This window comes from Drosophila takahashii, chromosome X (assembly GCF_030179915.1).
Source record: "Drosophila takahashii strain IR98-3 E-12201 chromosome X, DtakHiC1v2, whole genome shotgun sequence".
Lineage (NCBI taxonomy): Eukaryota > Metazoa > Arthropoda > Insecta > Diptera > Drosophilidae > Drosophila > Drosophila takahashii.
In genome coordinates this window covers 3,990,544-4,003,946 of record NC_091683.1, presented here as the reverse complement: position 1 = coordinate 4,003,946, position 13,403 = coordinate 3,990,544, and the positions used below count along the sequence as shown (strand labels likewise).

The window sequence follows — 13,403 nt, the reverse complement described above, 5'->3', positions numbered from 1 at the left end:
CGGCATCAAAACAAAGAAAGTGGAGCAACTGTTGGAAGATCGAGAAGAAACCAACCGACCGACCAGAAATGCTGCTAATCATCGCACAATGAAATAAATTACAAACATTGTTTGGATGGATGAGAGTCCGGATTTTGGGAGTTGAGTTTGTAGTTTGGAGTTCAGAGTTGAACCCTCTGGAATGCCCGCTGTGAAAATTGAAAAGCGTTCGAAAGGCAAATAGAAAACGAACGGGGCAAGGCGCAAAGATTAACACCAAAACAGCCGAGTGTTGCACGTTTATTCAGAGTGTGAATAAATTAAGGCATCAAAAATCATAATACAAACGATCGGGCCACGATAAACACTTTGATTAGCGTTCCGTCTGCTCTGTCCCTCTGAATTCTCAACTGGGGAGCCCCCGCTGCGAAATTGAAATGGAAGCAACTCCCGAGACGAGGCTTTACCTTTACCTTTACCTTTACCCGGTCGATAAGTCGAGAGAGCGGCAAACACCAAAATGCCCATAATTATGACAATCATCTCTGGGATGGGATGGTTTGAAATGGGATCCACTGATTCACTCGGAGTTCCAGTAGAAATTTCAGATCCCCAGTTCCCGAGATGCTTGCTGTTTGGCCGCTTTATGATGGAGCGCTAATCCCCATTGTTGGGACCTTTTGTTGGGACCCCTTGTTGTTGGCTTAAGAATCTGTTACAGAAAACTTAAAAGCGTCGCTTTAATAACTTTATTGATTTCGATTAAGCGCTATAACGTAGGGTGATCATCATCACTGCCAGCACCACGGAACTCAACTTTAAAATACCCTACTGATATTGGGGTATTTTGGTTTTTAAGTAATAAAATGTATAATGAAACATTGAGGTAGGATAAAAGAATATTTTAACTGAAGTTTTCAATGTTCCCTTTCAGTTACCAATTTTATTTTATTCTTTGTTTTAATTCAATTCATATTTCATCATATTTAAAGCACTTCCCGTATTTTTTTTAAAAGTTACACTAATTAATTCATACTACCTAAACTTATATGTGCAATTATATGTCTTTTTTGATAGTTCCACCTCTTAGTCTTCATTTCCACCTCCTTGTAGCGCACATCTCAGCCTCAAATACCGAACCCATATCAAAATCATCGATTGGCCTCCAATAAACAATCAGACAATGAACAATAAGCTTAACAAAAATATTTTCAGCTCAATAAAAAACTCATTTACAACAAAGCGCAAGCCGTAGCGATAGAGCGAGATGGGCAATGGGTTTATGGGTAATGGTTAGTGGGTATTCACTGTATACAGATGTATCTGGTCGGGTTTAAGGAGCTGGGAATGGCTCGACTGACTGACTATTTGTATACACACTCGCACGCACAAATGGACTTAATGAAAAACGTGTGAAGAATAGTTAAGAGCGGCCAATTTGATTTGCATCGAAAAGTAATTGAGCCACAAAAAATGGAAATGGAAATGGAATAGAAGAAATGGAAAACAAGTTATGAACGCTCCACGGGGCACGAGCCTGAAGACCGCGAAGACCGAAGATTCGAAAAAATCAAGATGAAGACGTGGAAAATCTTCCAAATCATGCACAATTATTAAAATCCATAAACGTAATAATCATATCAACAGGCAACAATAACAACCAGGTGAAGCCATTAACAGCATGCCGCAAAAATACAAAAAAATAAAAAAAAACAGTGGCGGAGGGATGGGCCGGAAGGGGGATCAGGGTAAAGGAGGGCCAAAAGCGCGAACACTGAAAAATTAATAAGCAATAAAATTGCCATGAAATGAACTACACCACAAATTCCCATGAAAGCGACCGCTCCAGACCGCCAGTCCCCCCTTACCCCTCTTCAAGCCCCTGTCATAACCCCCCCGTTTACCGAAACAGTTAATCGGTTGTACCGTTCACAAGGAGATTGGCCGTATCCCGAATGCAAATTCAATTGACACTTTGCCGGCCTTCGACTTCAAGACAGGTTCCCCTGCTCCTGCCCCCCTCTTCATTCTCAAATCCCCATGGGGTCCCTCTTGACCAGAAACCGACGCCCCTGCTCAACCGCAAATCGGTTATGGACCGAACGATTTGAGGCTTGAGTTTCAGCCTGATTAATGGGGTTAACCCGAAGACTTGTTCCAATTTTAAGTGGCAAATAAAGAGAATAATCCATTGCATTTTTGGAGATATAATACTTACATGAAGATCTAGAAAGTTTTTGGGAAAGCGAGTTTAAAGCATTGGAACTTCAGAAATTCTCACTAATCCAAGTAAATGTTGAATTTTCCAACGAGTCACTTGAAGTTCCCCCATTAAAGTACCAACTCTTGACCACTCCCTCGAATTGCATTCAATAATGTTATATCCCATAATATTAATGCGCCATATAAAGATGATGTCCAAGTTATTAGGATCATTTTTAGCACTCTTAAACATTTGCACGCCATTCCTCAAGGAAAACACTTTTGAAATATCAGATTTAAGTGTATTTTTGATGCCATTTAAATTGCCATTTATTGAATTCTCCCCGATTCGGGTTGGTTGTTGTTCGTTTTTTTATCATTGGGGATTGGGTAATTTTCCGGGGCTCGGGACCTTGCGCAGTTTTTTTTTTTTTTGTTATTTATTGTGGTTAAGCTCGACTCGAAATCAAAAGGGGAAATAATAATCGTAATTGGTTGTTTATGTGGTTTTTCTCTCTTTACAGATTCGCATTTTATTCTTGTTTGACAATCAGTTTTTATACCCGTTACTCGTAGAGTAAAAGGGTATATTAGATTCGTGCAAAAGTATGTAACAGGTAGAAGGAAGCGTTTCCGACCCTATAAACTATATATATTCTTGATCAGGATCACTAGCCGAGTCGATCTAGCCATGTCCGTCTGTCCGTCTGTCCGTCTGTCCGTCTGTCCGTCTGTCCGTCTGTCTGTCCGTCTGTCTGTCTGTATGAACGCTGAGATCTCGGAAACTATAAAAGCTAGAAGATTGACATTTTGCATGCAGATTCTAGGAGTTCCTACGCAGCGCAAGTTTGTTTCAAAAGGGTGCCACGCCCCCTCTAACGCCCACAATCGCTTATATACGATTTTAAAAATTTCAATATTTCGGAAAAGTAAAAATGCAGTTTTATTGTGTTTATCAATACCTATCGAAATGTAGAAGAAAGTTTTTAAATCGGACCATTCGTTAAAAAGTTACGGCGGATCAAAGTTTAACCCACGAGTTAAGCCAATTATCTCCATCTCCTTCGCTCTCCCTTTAGCTGAGTAACGGGTATCTGATAGTCGGGGCACCCGACTATAGCGTTCTCTCTTGTTTTGTTTAGATACAATATAATTTTTTTTAGCAGCCATTTCGCCGTTCTTTGCATGTCTATACGTAATATTGTGTGGGTTCTCTCATATTTGTAATATACTAGGCTGCTCTTTTTTTCGACACAAAAAAAAATTCCGCTTACTTAACTTGTGGTTTTCTATGCAATTCTTTGTGTTTTGTGTTTCCCTTTATTTTTGTTTTGCTAAATTAAATTACATTTTTACACACTCTCTCACACACACACACGCATTCACACTCACAGTTTTGAAAAAAAAGTTCCTTAGTTAATAGACCTCTATTACATAATTATATTATTCATGTTTCAAGCATTGCTTTGGGCATCAGCCACTTTAAAAAAAAAGGTTATCTATATTTATATATATATATACGAAGTACAAATAATAAATTCATTTACAACACTAATTTAGTCTCTGTCTGGGAACAAGGTGTACTAAAAAAAAAATACAAAAAAAAGATACATTACAAAATACATTTGAATAAATAAATCACTTAGGGAATATTCAAGCTCTGAACCAAGGATACAAATGATGGTGGTACAACTTAGCGGGCGGCGAAGGTTGGGATAAAATTGAGCAAAATATTCTAGGAACGCGAAAATCAAGGGATGATGCTTCAATATGTCCAGCTGGATGTCCAGGGGGTTTCCTCACGTGTTGTTGAACAGCAGCGACTCGATGCTGAAGGGATTGCTCCGCCGCATGCTGATGGGCGACGTCTGGTGGACCAGATTGGCCACAGCCGCCGCCGCCGAAGCGGAGGCGTTTCCATGATGCAGGTGGTGCTGGAGGTGGTGGTGGTGCTGATGGTGTCCTCCTCCGGAGCCCTGACCCTGACCCACCAATCCATGGTGCTGCTGGCTGCTCTGCAGGTTCAGTTGGTGGAAGGCCTTGGCGGGAAAGAGCAGCGGCTTCGGCGAGTCCCGCTCCCTGTCCCGCTCCTCGGACTCATTGCCGTCCATGGGCTCCAGCTTGCCGAATCCTCCGCCAGTTGCTGCTCCATTCGAGAGCATCGAGGGCGGGGCCACCGAACTGGGGCTTCCGAGGCTACCGCCTCCGCCGATGAAGCTGCCCGCCCGCGAACTGTCGCCATCGCCGTCCAGGCCACAATGGATGGAGGAGTTCTGCTGGGAGGAGCCTCCTCCTCCGCCACCGCCTCCTCCTCCTCCGCCGCCGCCCAGACGCACCGGGCTGACTGCATCGCTGTCCCCCTCATCATCGCTATCCGTGCCGCCCACCACGTCGATCTGGATGCCATCGTCCTCGAGATCCGAGTCGGAGAAGGTGCCGTTCGCCTTGTGCTGTGATATGTACTCGGCCTTCAGGGCCTCCAGGTCCACGGTGATGCCCTTGGCCTGCAGCTTCCGGGCCTGCCGGTCAATGGCCTTGGCCAGCTTCTTTCGACGACGGGCTCTACAATTTGGAAAAGGGTGAGAAAAGGGAGAGAGAAGGGGGTTTAGAATGGTCTATGGTCTACTAAAACTATAGGAACGTTTAAAAATTTATCGAAAATACTTCTCCTAATTAATATGATTATCAAATCTTTCAAATAGGTCAAGAAAATAGTTTTCTTTCACTTTCATTATATTGTAAAACCAATAAATGATAAAATATCGTTTATAAAATTTTTTTGTATATATATTGATCGGTGAGCTCCCCAAAAATAACCATCAAAATAATAAAATAATATAATACGATTTGTTTAAAAAGTTTTAAATGATAACTCGTTTGATGGCTTTAAATTTTAAGAAGCTAAACCGCTAATAAGATGATAAATATGCAATTTCACAAGTGATTACTTTATTATTATTATTTTTTAAGATTTGAAATGGCAATTTGCTTGGCAGTTAAGCATTTAGATAGAGAAAATTGATATTTTTATAATTTGGTAATGGGTTTTAGTGTTGGGTATATAAATCTGATGGTCTATAAGGTGGTTGGTGGACACTTACCGCTCCTTGGCCTTGAGCTCGTTGGGCGGAATGGGTTCGCCGCTGCAGGTCTGCGGCTGGGCGTTGTGGGCGGGGCGACCGGGTCCCTTCTTCGTGTGCTCGCGCTTACGCACCTTGGCACGTCGATTCTGGAACCATACCTATCTGGAACAAAGCGTATAATCTCAGCAAAGGTGCTCGCAAAATGATTTTATGTACACAGACTAACATCCTCCAACTTCAAATTGGGAAATAACTTTTTTTAAAGGGTTACACAAATTAAATAACCAATTCTGGAAACAATCACAAACCCATAAGAATTAGATGTTGATTTTTGACACATATTATTAAGTTACAAAAACTTCTTTATATTTCATTCAGATTATTTTGATTTGCAAATTTCGGGTTTTTAAATTATAGAAACTAGAGCATGAAAAAGTTATCGACAGTTTGCTATTTCTCGATATTTAATATGTGTTTTTCCTTCAAAACATCGAAATTATCGAATCGGTATTGTGAAAATATCGAATATATCGATAATGTTCCAGTTCTATTATATTCTTATTTTATTCTTATCTTCTTATTTCTCTGTGCACTTATAAACAAAGGACAATCTCCTCTCGATCGAAACTAAACTCACCGCAACTCGCGACTCCTTGAGGTCCAGCCGCATGGCCAGGGCCTCCCGCATGAAGATATCCGGATAGTGACTGGCGGAGAAGGCCCTCTCCAGCTCCTCCAGTTGCCAGGAGTTGAAGTTGGTCCGCGACCTTCGCCGCTTGGCCGCGCTGCTGTCGTCGTCGCCGTCGCCGGGAAAGCCTAGGGAAAACAAACGGAAAATGGGGAAATCTAAATGAAATTCAAAAACACAAGAATAGAGTCATTAATATTAGCCCGCCGGTCGAGGGGGTGTTGGCTTATTAAAACTAATTAGGGTGGTGCCAAAGCCAAAAACTAACCCCTGAAACCCCAACCACAAAACTATACACACAAATATGGGAACCCGAAATGACCGAAAAAGGCCAGAAATAATAATAATAGAAAACATGGGCGCAAAACACTTTGTTCCCGACACTAAAAACCCTATAATTAAGTGTTGGAAAATTATTTAAATTAGCCGAGACACAGGGGCACACACAGAATGCATAAATATTCATAATCATATATTTCAATTACACCGCCAAAGGGGCCACAAACAAGCAAACGAGTGTCCCCCTCTATATGGTGTATGGTATTATGGTATAACTCATAATTCCAGCCGCCGGCCCACAATAAAAATGAAACAATTTAATTACGTTTCTATGCCGGACCGCCCCGCTCCTTCCGTTCCATTACGTACGTTCCTTCCCGATCCGATCCGATCTGATCCTATCCGTCCCAGGATAGTTTTCTATATTTAGATTAAAACCCCGAAAGGGGGCGTGGCAAACACTCACATTCGCTGGGAATGCATGCAAAAGGCCCCGCAATTTATCAAATTAACTCGGATCTGGCCAGAAAAGAAAAAGATTGAGAGATGGGGTAGGTAAAGGGACGGAACCCAAGGTGTTTTGGGTATTAGACGATGGTCACCAATACTGAGGGGAAACACAGTGCTGGCCAGTAAGAGAGGAACGTTGGGAAACAAGATATACAAGATATTCAGTACTTAAAAAAAATAGATTACTAAGTGGCTTACTAAATGTATAGTCACTTAAAAAAAACATTATATTTAACAATTGTTGAATAATAATTGATAATCATTGATACCTTTAAACTGACCTCATTCAATCATCCACTCATCACATGCCAATCGAAATAATCGATACATTGAGCATCGATGAGCACTAAATACACCCCTGGTGATTATTCTTTCGGTTCTCTTTCGGGGAAATGAAAATGTACAATACAATTAGCCATTTAGTGGCTCCACAATGTATCGTCGAGTGATGAAGAGACCATTCAAAGCGCCGCCACTCAGCTGACTTTGTAATCGCATTAATTTCGGTTTTTAGACGGACACCACCACCCCCTCCCTTTGCCCTTCTTCCTCTCACTGCCTTTTACCGCCCCTTTGGCGGCCTTGCCACAATTGCCGACTACCACCATACGCACAGTACACCGCACACTGAACACCGAACACCCGACATTAAAGCGCAATAACAAGAGGACGCCCCTAATGAATGGCTTGCATTCTGCTGTTAAGTGTACCTAATTATGCGTGCCGCACTGTAACGCTTCGGCCACTCTCTTCTTATGGCCGTCTCTTTCGCGCCTGGAACTCAAACTCGTTTGTTTTAAGCGTTTGGTGTTTGGGTTTGCTGTTTGGTGTGCGAAAGAGAGAGAGGTTAATAACTCAATAGCAACACGCCAAATACACAACAATAATAGAGACATTAAAGGCACAAAGCGACAAACAGACAGAGTGTGCGAGCGAGATGGCCTGCACAAAGTGCATTCAAATGACTTAATAATAACAGGCCAAGTTTCCAGGGGCGGCGAAATGTGTGGGTGGAAGGGGGGGCCTTTGGAGTGCCCGTCGTCGACTGAAACATAATTCATGTTTTTGGCTCTTTGCGATTTGTGCCACCAAAAACGAGATCGAAAGCGAGTGTGGGAGCAAATGCAAACGATAATTGAAATTTATTATGATTATTGCACACCCGTCGTGTGCAGTTTGCAATGTGCAATATGCAATGTGCAATGTGCAGACTGCAATTTGGCAACGTTGCATCGATTCGCACAAAAAAACCCCCACACAACGGGAACAACGAAAAAGGGAAACAGGAACGAAACGAAATGGAAAGGATCCCGAAAATGAAACAAACAATCGAAACAGACCAATCGAAATACCCTTTTCTAAATCATCATTCAAAAACCTCCTTTAATATTCGACGTAATGTTCTTTAATTGTATTATTATATCCATATCATCCAAAAATTAAGTCGAAATACCCTTTTAGATCAATTTATGAGGTCCTTGGTTCCTCCTTTTTTTTTTTTTTTTTTTTTTGTTTTAATGATATTATTTATATTTAATTAAGAATCTGTAATAGAAACACCACTTTATTACAACTTTTAAATATAAATATGAATAATGCGTGGAATGTATTTTATGATATTTTCCCCATTAAAAATTATAATACCCTTGATAAGGGTATGAAAAGAAGGCGGCAAAATCAGAAGGAGCGAGTTAGGAGAGTGTGTGTGTGTATGTTGTTGCATGCCCCAGTCACATTCCGTGGCATGCTATTTTCGTTTACAGCGCGCGTCAGCCAGGCAATATAACAGTTACCCAGACGCACACACCATATACACACACCAATCACCACTTCACCGCACCCCCAACCCCTACCCCTTAACCCCATTCCCCTTCCCCGCCCCCGATCCTCGCGGGTGAGCCACTTAAGTCATAAAAATTAAAGCGAAAATATAAAAAAAGGTAAGACAGAAAAGGAACAGGAGAAATGGTGAAGAAGGGAACTACTAAAAACTTAAGAGGGGGTGTTTAAAAGGGGGTGTATGCCAGAGGTGTACGGGCGGGGTTTTCGGAGGGGGTTGTGTGTTGGTTAGTGTGCAGAATGGTAGAAAAAGTATCGTCTTATTGCGTTTTCAAAAACCTTTCAAGGTATTGCACTCTTTACATGGTACACAAGTATTTGGTATCCATAAAAAAACTTTAATCGTAGTTACTAGATTCTATCAAAAGAAACAATTTCAAAAATTAATAAGTTTAAGGGGTAAAAAATTTCGTACATATATTTAATTTATTTATTCACTGCCAAAAATAAAAAGTTTATTTTAATGATAGTATAACTTTGTTTCAATTTTTTCTACCTTAAAGAAGTCACAATTGTTGATATTATAATCAACAAACAAGCATCAATCTATAACAAAAAGGCTCGGTGATAATCATAATCAAGAAAATTGCCCCATTTCCCGAAAAAAAAATTCTTGGACTGATGAAAAAAACCCCATTAAAAGGCGGAAATACTTAAAAAGCCAGGGGGTACAGCAATTTTTGATAAGAAAACTGAGACTGCGGCAAAATCAACTTGTGAAACGATTTATCATTCAGTCTGTCAGCTATTCCGTTGGAATGGAACCTTCGTATTCAAGCCATCATTCCGCCGTTCCATCAATGGGCCAACTTCCGTTTTCAGGAGGGGCGGAACGGAAGTGCTCTACAACTATGTATGTGAACTCTCTCCCCGCAAAAACCCCTTCGGGTTTTGGTTAGTCCAAAGACGGAATTCATTAGGACCAGAAAACAAGACAAGGAGAAAACAAAATGGCGTCGCAATGTGAAACAACTGAAAATCGCATGATAAATGATTTCGATCGCCTTATGACAGTTTCTTCATTTCCGGCGTGAAATGAGCAACGGCAACAGCGCAAACGTCATGATGATGATGATGACGTTCCACCACCATCACCACCCACACCCACACCCATCAAAATCCCAGACTTTTAGGTTGCATGTCAACTCTCTGCCGCAAAATGATTAATGAGCGATGGCAACCCTGGCACTCTGGCTCTCCTCTCCCACTAAAAAAAGAAAACACCCACTCCTCATATCCTCATATCCACAATCTGCACAATCGCCGGCCTAATCAAATTGAATCAAATCAAATTAATAATTACTTTTGCAAGGAGGAAGTGCCCCTAAAAGTGCCTCTGCGTTGGCTGGCAATTAATTAGGCCCCGCGATCTGGGGACACAGAACTTCGGAGCTCGGAGTTCGAAACCCAAACCCCTACCCATACTAAAACCCAACCAAGTGCAGTTAATTACAACAAGCGGGCGAACACGCCCCCTGCTAACGCCCCGACTTTGGATATATGCATTATGGCCATAATTACACCAACTAGCCATCATTTGTTAATGCTAATTGGTCAATGAGCCACGGCGGGGCCTGATCTCCAGTCTTACGAGTATAGTATAGTCTCCAGTCCGGTTTTTCTTTGACTGGGTTCCCGTAACCACTTAATGGCCAACTGGGCGATCAGAGCAAATGGCGTCCCATCAATTTCGGGTCTAGAGATAGTGATTGCTCCACCGGTCCACCAATTGTCCGTCCAAACAAATGGAGAAGGCAGAAAGAAAGTAACTCGCGGTTACCAACAGCGAACCAGATTCAGTTAATTCATCATCAATGGGGAAAAAGAGATCTTTCTTGGCTAACAAGAGTTTCCCGGAATTATTACGATTACCGAATAGGATAGACAATTGTTTGATTACCTAAAGATTTAAGGCGATCAAATGGAGGATATACTAATGGGATCTTTTACTACCTATCGTTCATGTTTCACAATAATCCAATTGATATTTCAAAGAAGGGTTCAAAATATCTATATAAAAAAACAAGGAATCAAACCCTATTAAAAAAGGAAAGCAAACATCTTCTGTTGCCTCAGTTTTCGGTTAGTTTATTGCTTGTTTATGATATGGATGCTTACCCAATTTGGAGTCTGCGACCTTTTCCGGGGGCGCACAGCAGGCGACAATCGCCGGTTGTTCGCATACTACTTTGTATGCTAAATTCGAATCAACGAAATCAATCGAACTTTACATAATAATCGATCGCTGATTAGCTAAATCAATAAATGTGTTTTGCAGGTAGCAAAAGTCAAGCACAACTGGCCCAGCTGATATAGCTAATATAGATTGGGTTCGTTTCGATTGGAGCGAAAAAAAAACAGCATGAATATGAGTGACTGGCTGACAGTCAGAAGGCATTTAGCAGGGCTAATTGAATGAATTAGCATATTGTCCGGGCATCGATAACGAGCAGGATGAGTGCCACAGCTTGTATAGCTTCTATAGCCTCTATAGTTCGCATTCAGATGGAAATATAAATAGAAATTCGATCCCGAGTGGCCAAATGGATCGATCAGGCGGCGCTGACCTCCACTCTCGATGGGGAGGCGCGTGTTCCGTGAGACTTGATAATTCATTAGCCGATCTGCGATCTGAGATCCCCTTTAAAAACTTTATAGCTAATGTTCGGCGAAAGTCGGCGTTGGAAATTGATTTCATGGGAAAGACTGAGGAATGCAAATTGTGACGCGAATTCCAGGTTAACATGGACACGTGTCGGTGATTAGCTTTCGGATCCGTCATCCAGTACTCGGTATTACTTAATTGATGACCATAGCGATCTCTCATTGAGTCACTTTGCTCAACAACTTATAGTATTATGCATTTAGCAAATGGAACTATTTTGAAATATTAGCTTCTCTATATAAAAACCGAACATTCATTTACTTTTGTGGACCAATTGAGTGGGTGGTTTCATTGATATAAAGCTGTCTTTGTTTGGTTTGCTTGATTGGTTCATTGAATTTAGGCAAATGGACCGAATAAACTATATTTACCAAGCTTAAGCTTTTATAAAGGAAAGATTACCTAAGACACCTGCTCACCTTAAAAGCTTTATTGAACTATATTAATTAAACTTTTGAAATCGGTACAAACAATCTTACTGGACATTCTTTATTTAAAACCTTTTCATCAATAGATAAATGGAGTTATACCAACATCAATGTGCTTGTCTCTTTCAAACATTGCATTGAAATTAAAGAATTTATGTCTGCATTTAATTTATGCGCGCGATATTTTAATGTGATACTTTTCAAAGAATTATAAACATTTTATAGATCAGGTTCATAACATATGAGACCCGCATTTTCCAACTACCGACAAAGTACAACAATTTTTCCTGATTTCTAAAGAATCATTTATTTTTGCAGGTTAAGGACTCCAGCTAAGTATGTTTCACTGTTTTTTGAGTTCAACAGAACTTGTGGGAATCGAACACCTTTTAATTCAATATGTCTATGAGTCCAAGGAATATTGATGTCAATTGAAAAGAAGCACAAGTACAGGTATGATTAAATAAAAATAATCACGGGATTAGTTTGATGAATTTATTGTCTTCTGATTTAGTTTTAATCCTAAAACCCTTTCTCTTAACGCCAAAGTCGAACTACTCTTATGGGCAGTATATTGCAAAAGTAATCCTATTTTTACTATTTTTCCACAAAGAAGGGGTTTAGTGGTAGAAGGGAACTCTTTTTCTTGGTATCTAAATCAACTTTTTTTTTTTTATTTTTTTTTTTTTTTAAGCCCATTGCACTTACCGCCATCCTCATTCGATCCTTCGCTGGGCGGTCCCGCCGGCGGCAAACTCTGCCGGTTGCCGATCATCAGTCGGTGCTGGATGGTGGCCACTGTACTTGCGACGGCGGCCACGGCGGTCGTTTGGGCGGCACTCACGTTCCGCAATGCCGCCGCACTCAGTCCCGTTAGGTTGGCGAATGCATTGCTGGCATTTACCGCCGCCATTTGGGTGGCGGCAGCAGCGGCGGCGGCGGAATTCGGGTGACCACCGCCACCGGCGGCGGCATCGAAGCGGGGGCGCCCCAAGAAGGGTCCGTTGGGGCCAAAGACCCCGGGAACGCCGAACTGGAGGAAGGGACCCCAGGGCGGGACGCGAACGCCGCCGGGCGCCAGTTGGGCGGCGGCGGCATAAAGCTGGAGGGCGGCCGTCGGGTGGAGGCCCTCGGAGGGCATGCCGCAACCGGAAACGGAAGTGGAGGAGCTAGTGATGGAACTCCTATGGTTGTGGTTACTCCTTCCAGGGGGAGTCGTCTCTTCCGGATTCTCCTTGGGACTATGATTGTTGTTGTTTCGGCTGGCACTCGAGTTGTTGTTGTTGTTGTTATTGTTGTTGGTCAGGAACTTTTTGCTATCGCCCTCGGAGGTCTCCAAAACCATTATGGTCTGTAGTTTAGGCCATCAAGCAGGTCTATTTGTGCACTGAAGGGGGTTTGTTTTTTATTCACTCGCGTAGGACTTGAAAAAAAAGGTGTTTCTTTTTTATTTTTATGTATTTTGATATTTTATTTATAATTATATTTATTTCGAAGAGCCGTCGGCCGGCGCTAAGCAAACAACGCGTCGTTGCTCACTGATTAAATAAAACTGCACTTGGGCAAAAGTTCGGTTTGCTTTTGTCCTCCGTTTATCAGCCTTTTCGGGAGAGCAGCGAATGAGAATGGGAGTGGGAGAGCGAGTGGGCGACTGGGCGAGCGAGAAAGAGCGGCAGACGCGCTCGCAATGAAAATTCAATTTGAACTGAGCAGCGCAATCGAGGAAACCA

At 41.9% G+C, this 13,403-nt stretch overlaps 2 protein-coding genes across 3 annotated transcripts in view; one reads left to right on the top strand and one right to left on the bottom strand.

Annotated features, from left to right (window-relative positions):
- Positions 1-3,494: 3,494 nt before the first annotated feature.
- unc-4 lies at positions 3,495-13,064 on the bottom strand. 2 transcript variants are annotated; one of them, XM_017140606.3, is made up of 4 exons: positions 12,382-13,064; positions 5,902-6,080; positions 5,283-5,422; positions 3,495-4,743 (listed from the first exon to the last, which is right to left on the bottom strand). In XM_017140606.3, the coding sequence occupies exons 1-4, from the start codon at positions 13,016-13,018 to the stop codon at positions 3,981-3,983; spliced, it is 1,719 nt and encodes a 572-aa protein (XP_016996095.2). In that variant the 5' UTR covers positions 13,019-13,064; the 3' UTR covers positions 3,495-3,980. The 2 variants fall into 2 exon arrangements, with proteins under 2 accessions (XP_016996095.2, XP_016996096.1); XM_017140607.3 differs by lacking the exon at positions 3,495-4,743 and having other exon boundaries at positions 5,289-5,426.
- Positions 11,992-13,403, top strand: part of LOC108056701 (uncharacterized) — a 44,544-nt gene continuing 43,132 nt past the window's right edge. The window contains exon 1 of the mRNA XM_070218565.1: positions 11,992-12,126. The gene's annotated coding sequence lies outside the window, so the exon portion shown is untranslated. The remainder of the gene's footprint in view (positions 12,127-13,403) is intronic.

Bases quoted from the DNA above. Each gene is read 5' to 3' on its own strand.
- unc-4 (XM_017140606.3), bottom strand. From the start codon at position 13,018: ATGGTTTTGGAGACCTCCGAGGGCGATAGCAAAAAGTTCCTGACCAAC. The intron at 6,081-12,381 runs GTAAGTGCAATG...TGTTTTCCCTAG, and splicing joins AGGATCGAATGAGGATGGCG to GCTTTCCCGGCGACGGCGAC. The intron at 4,744-5,282 runs GTAAGTGTCCAC...TCCAAATTGTAG, and splicing joins GAGCTCAAGGCCAAGGAGCG to AGCCCGTCGTCGAAAGAAGC.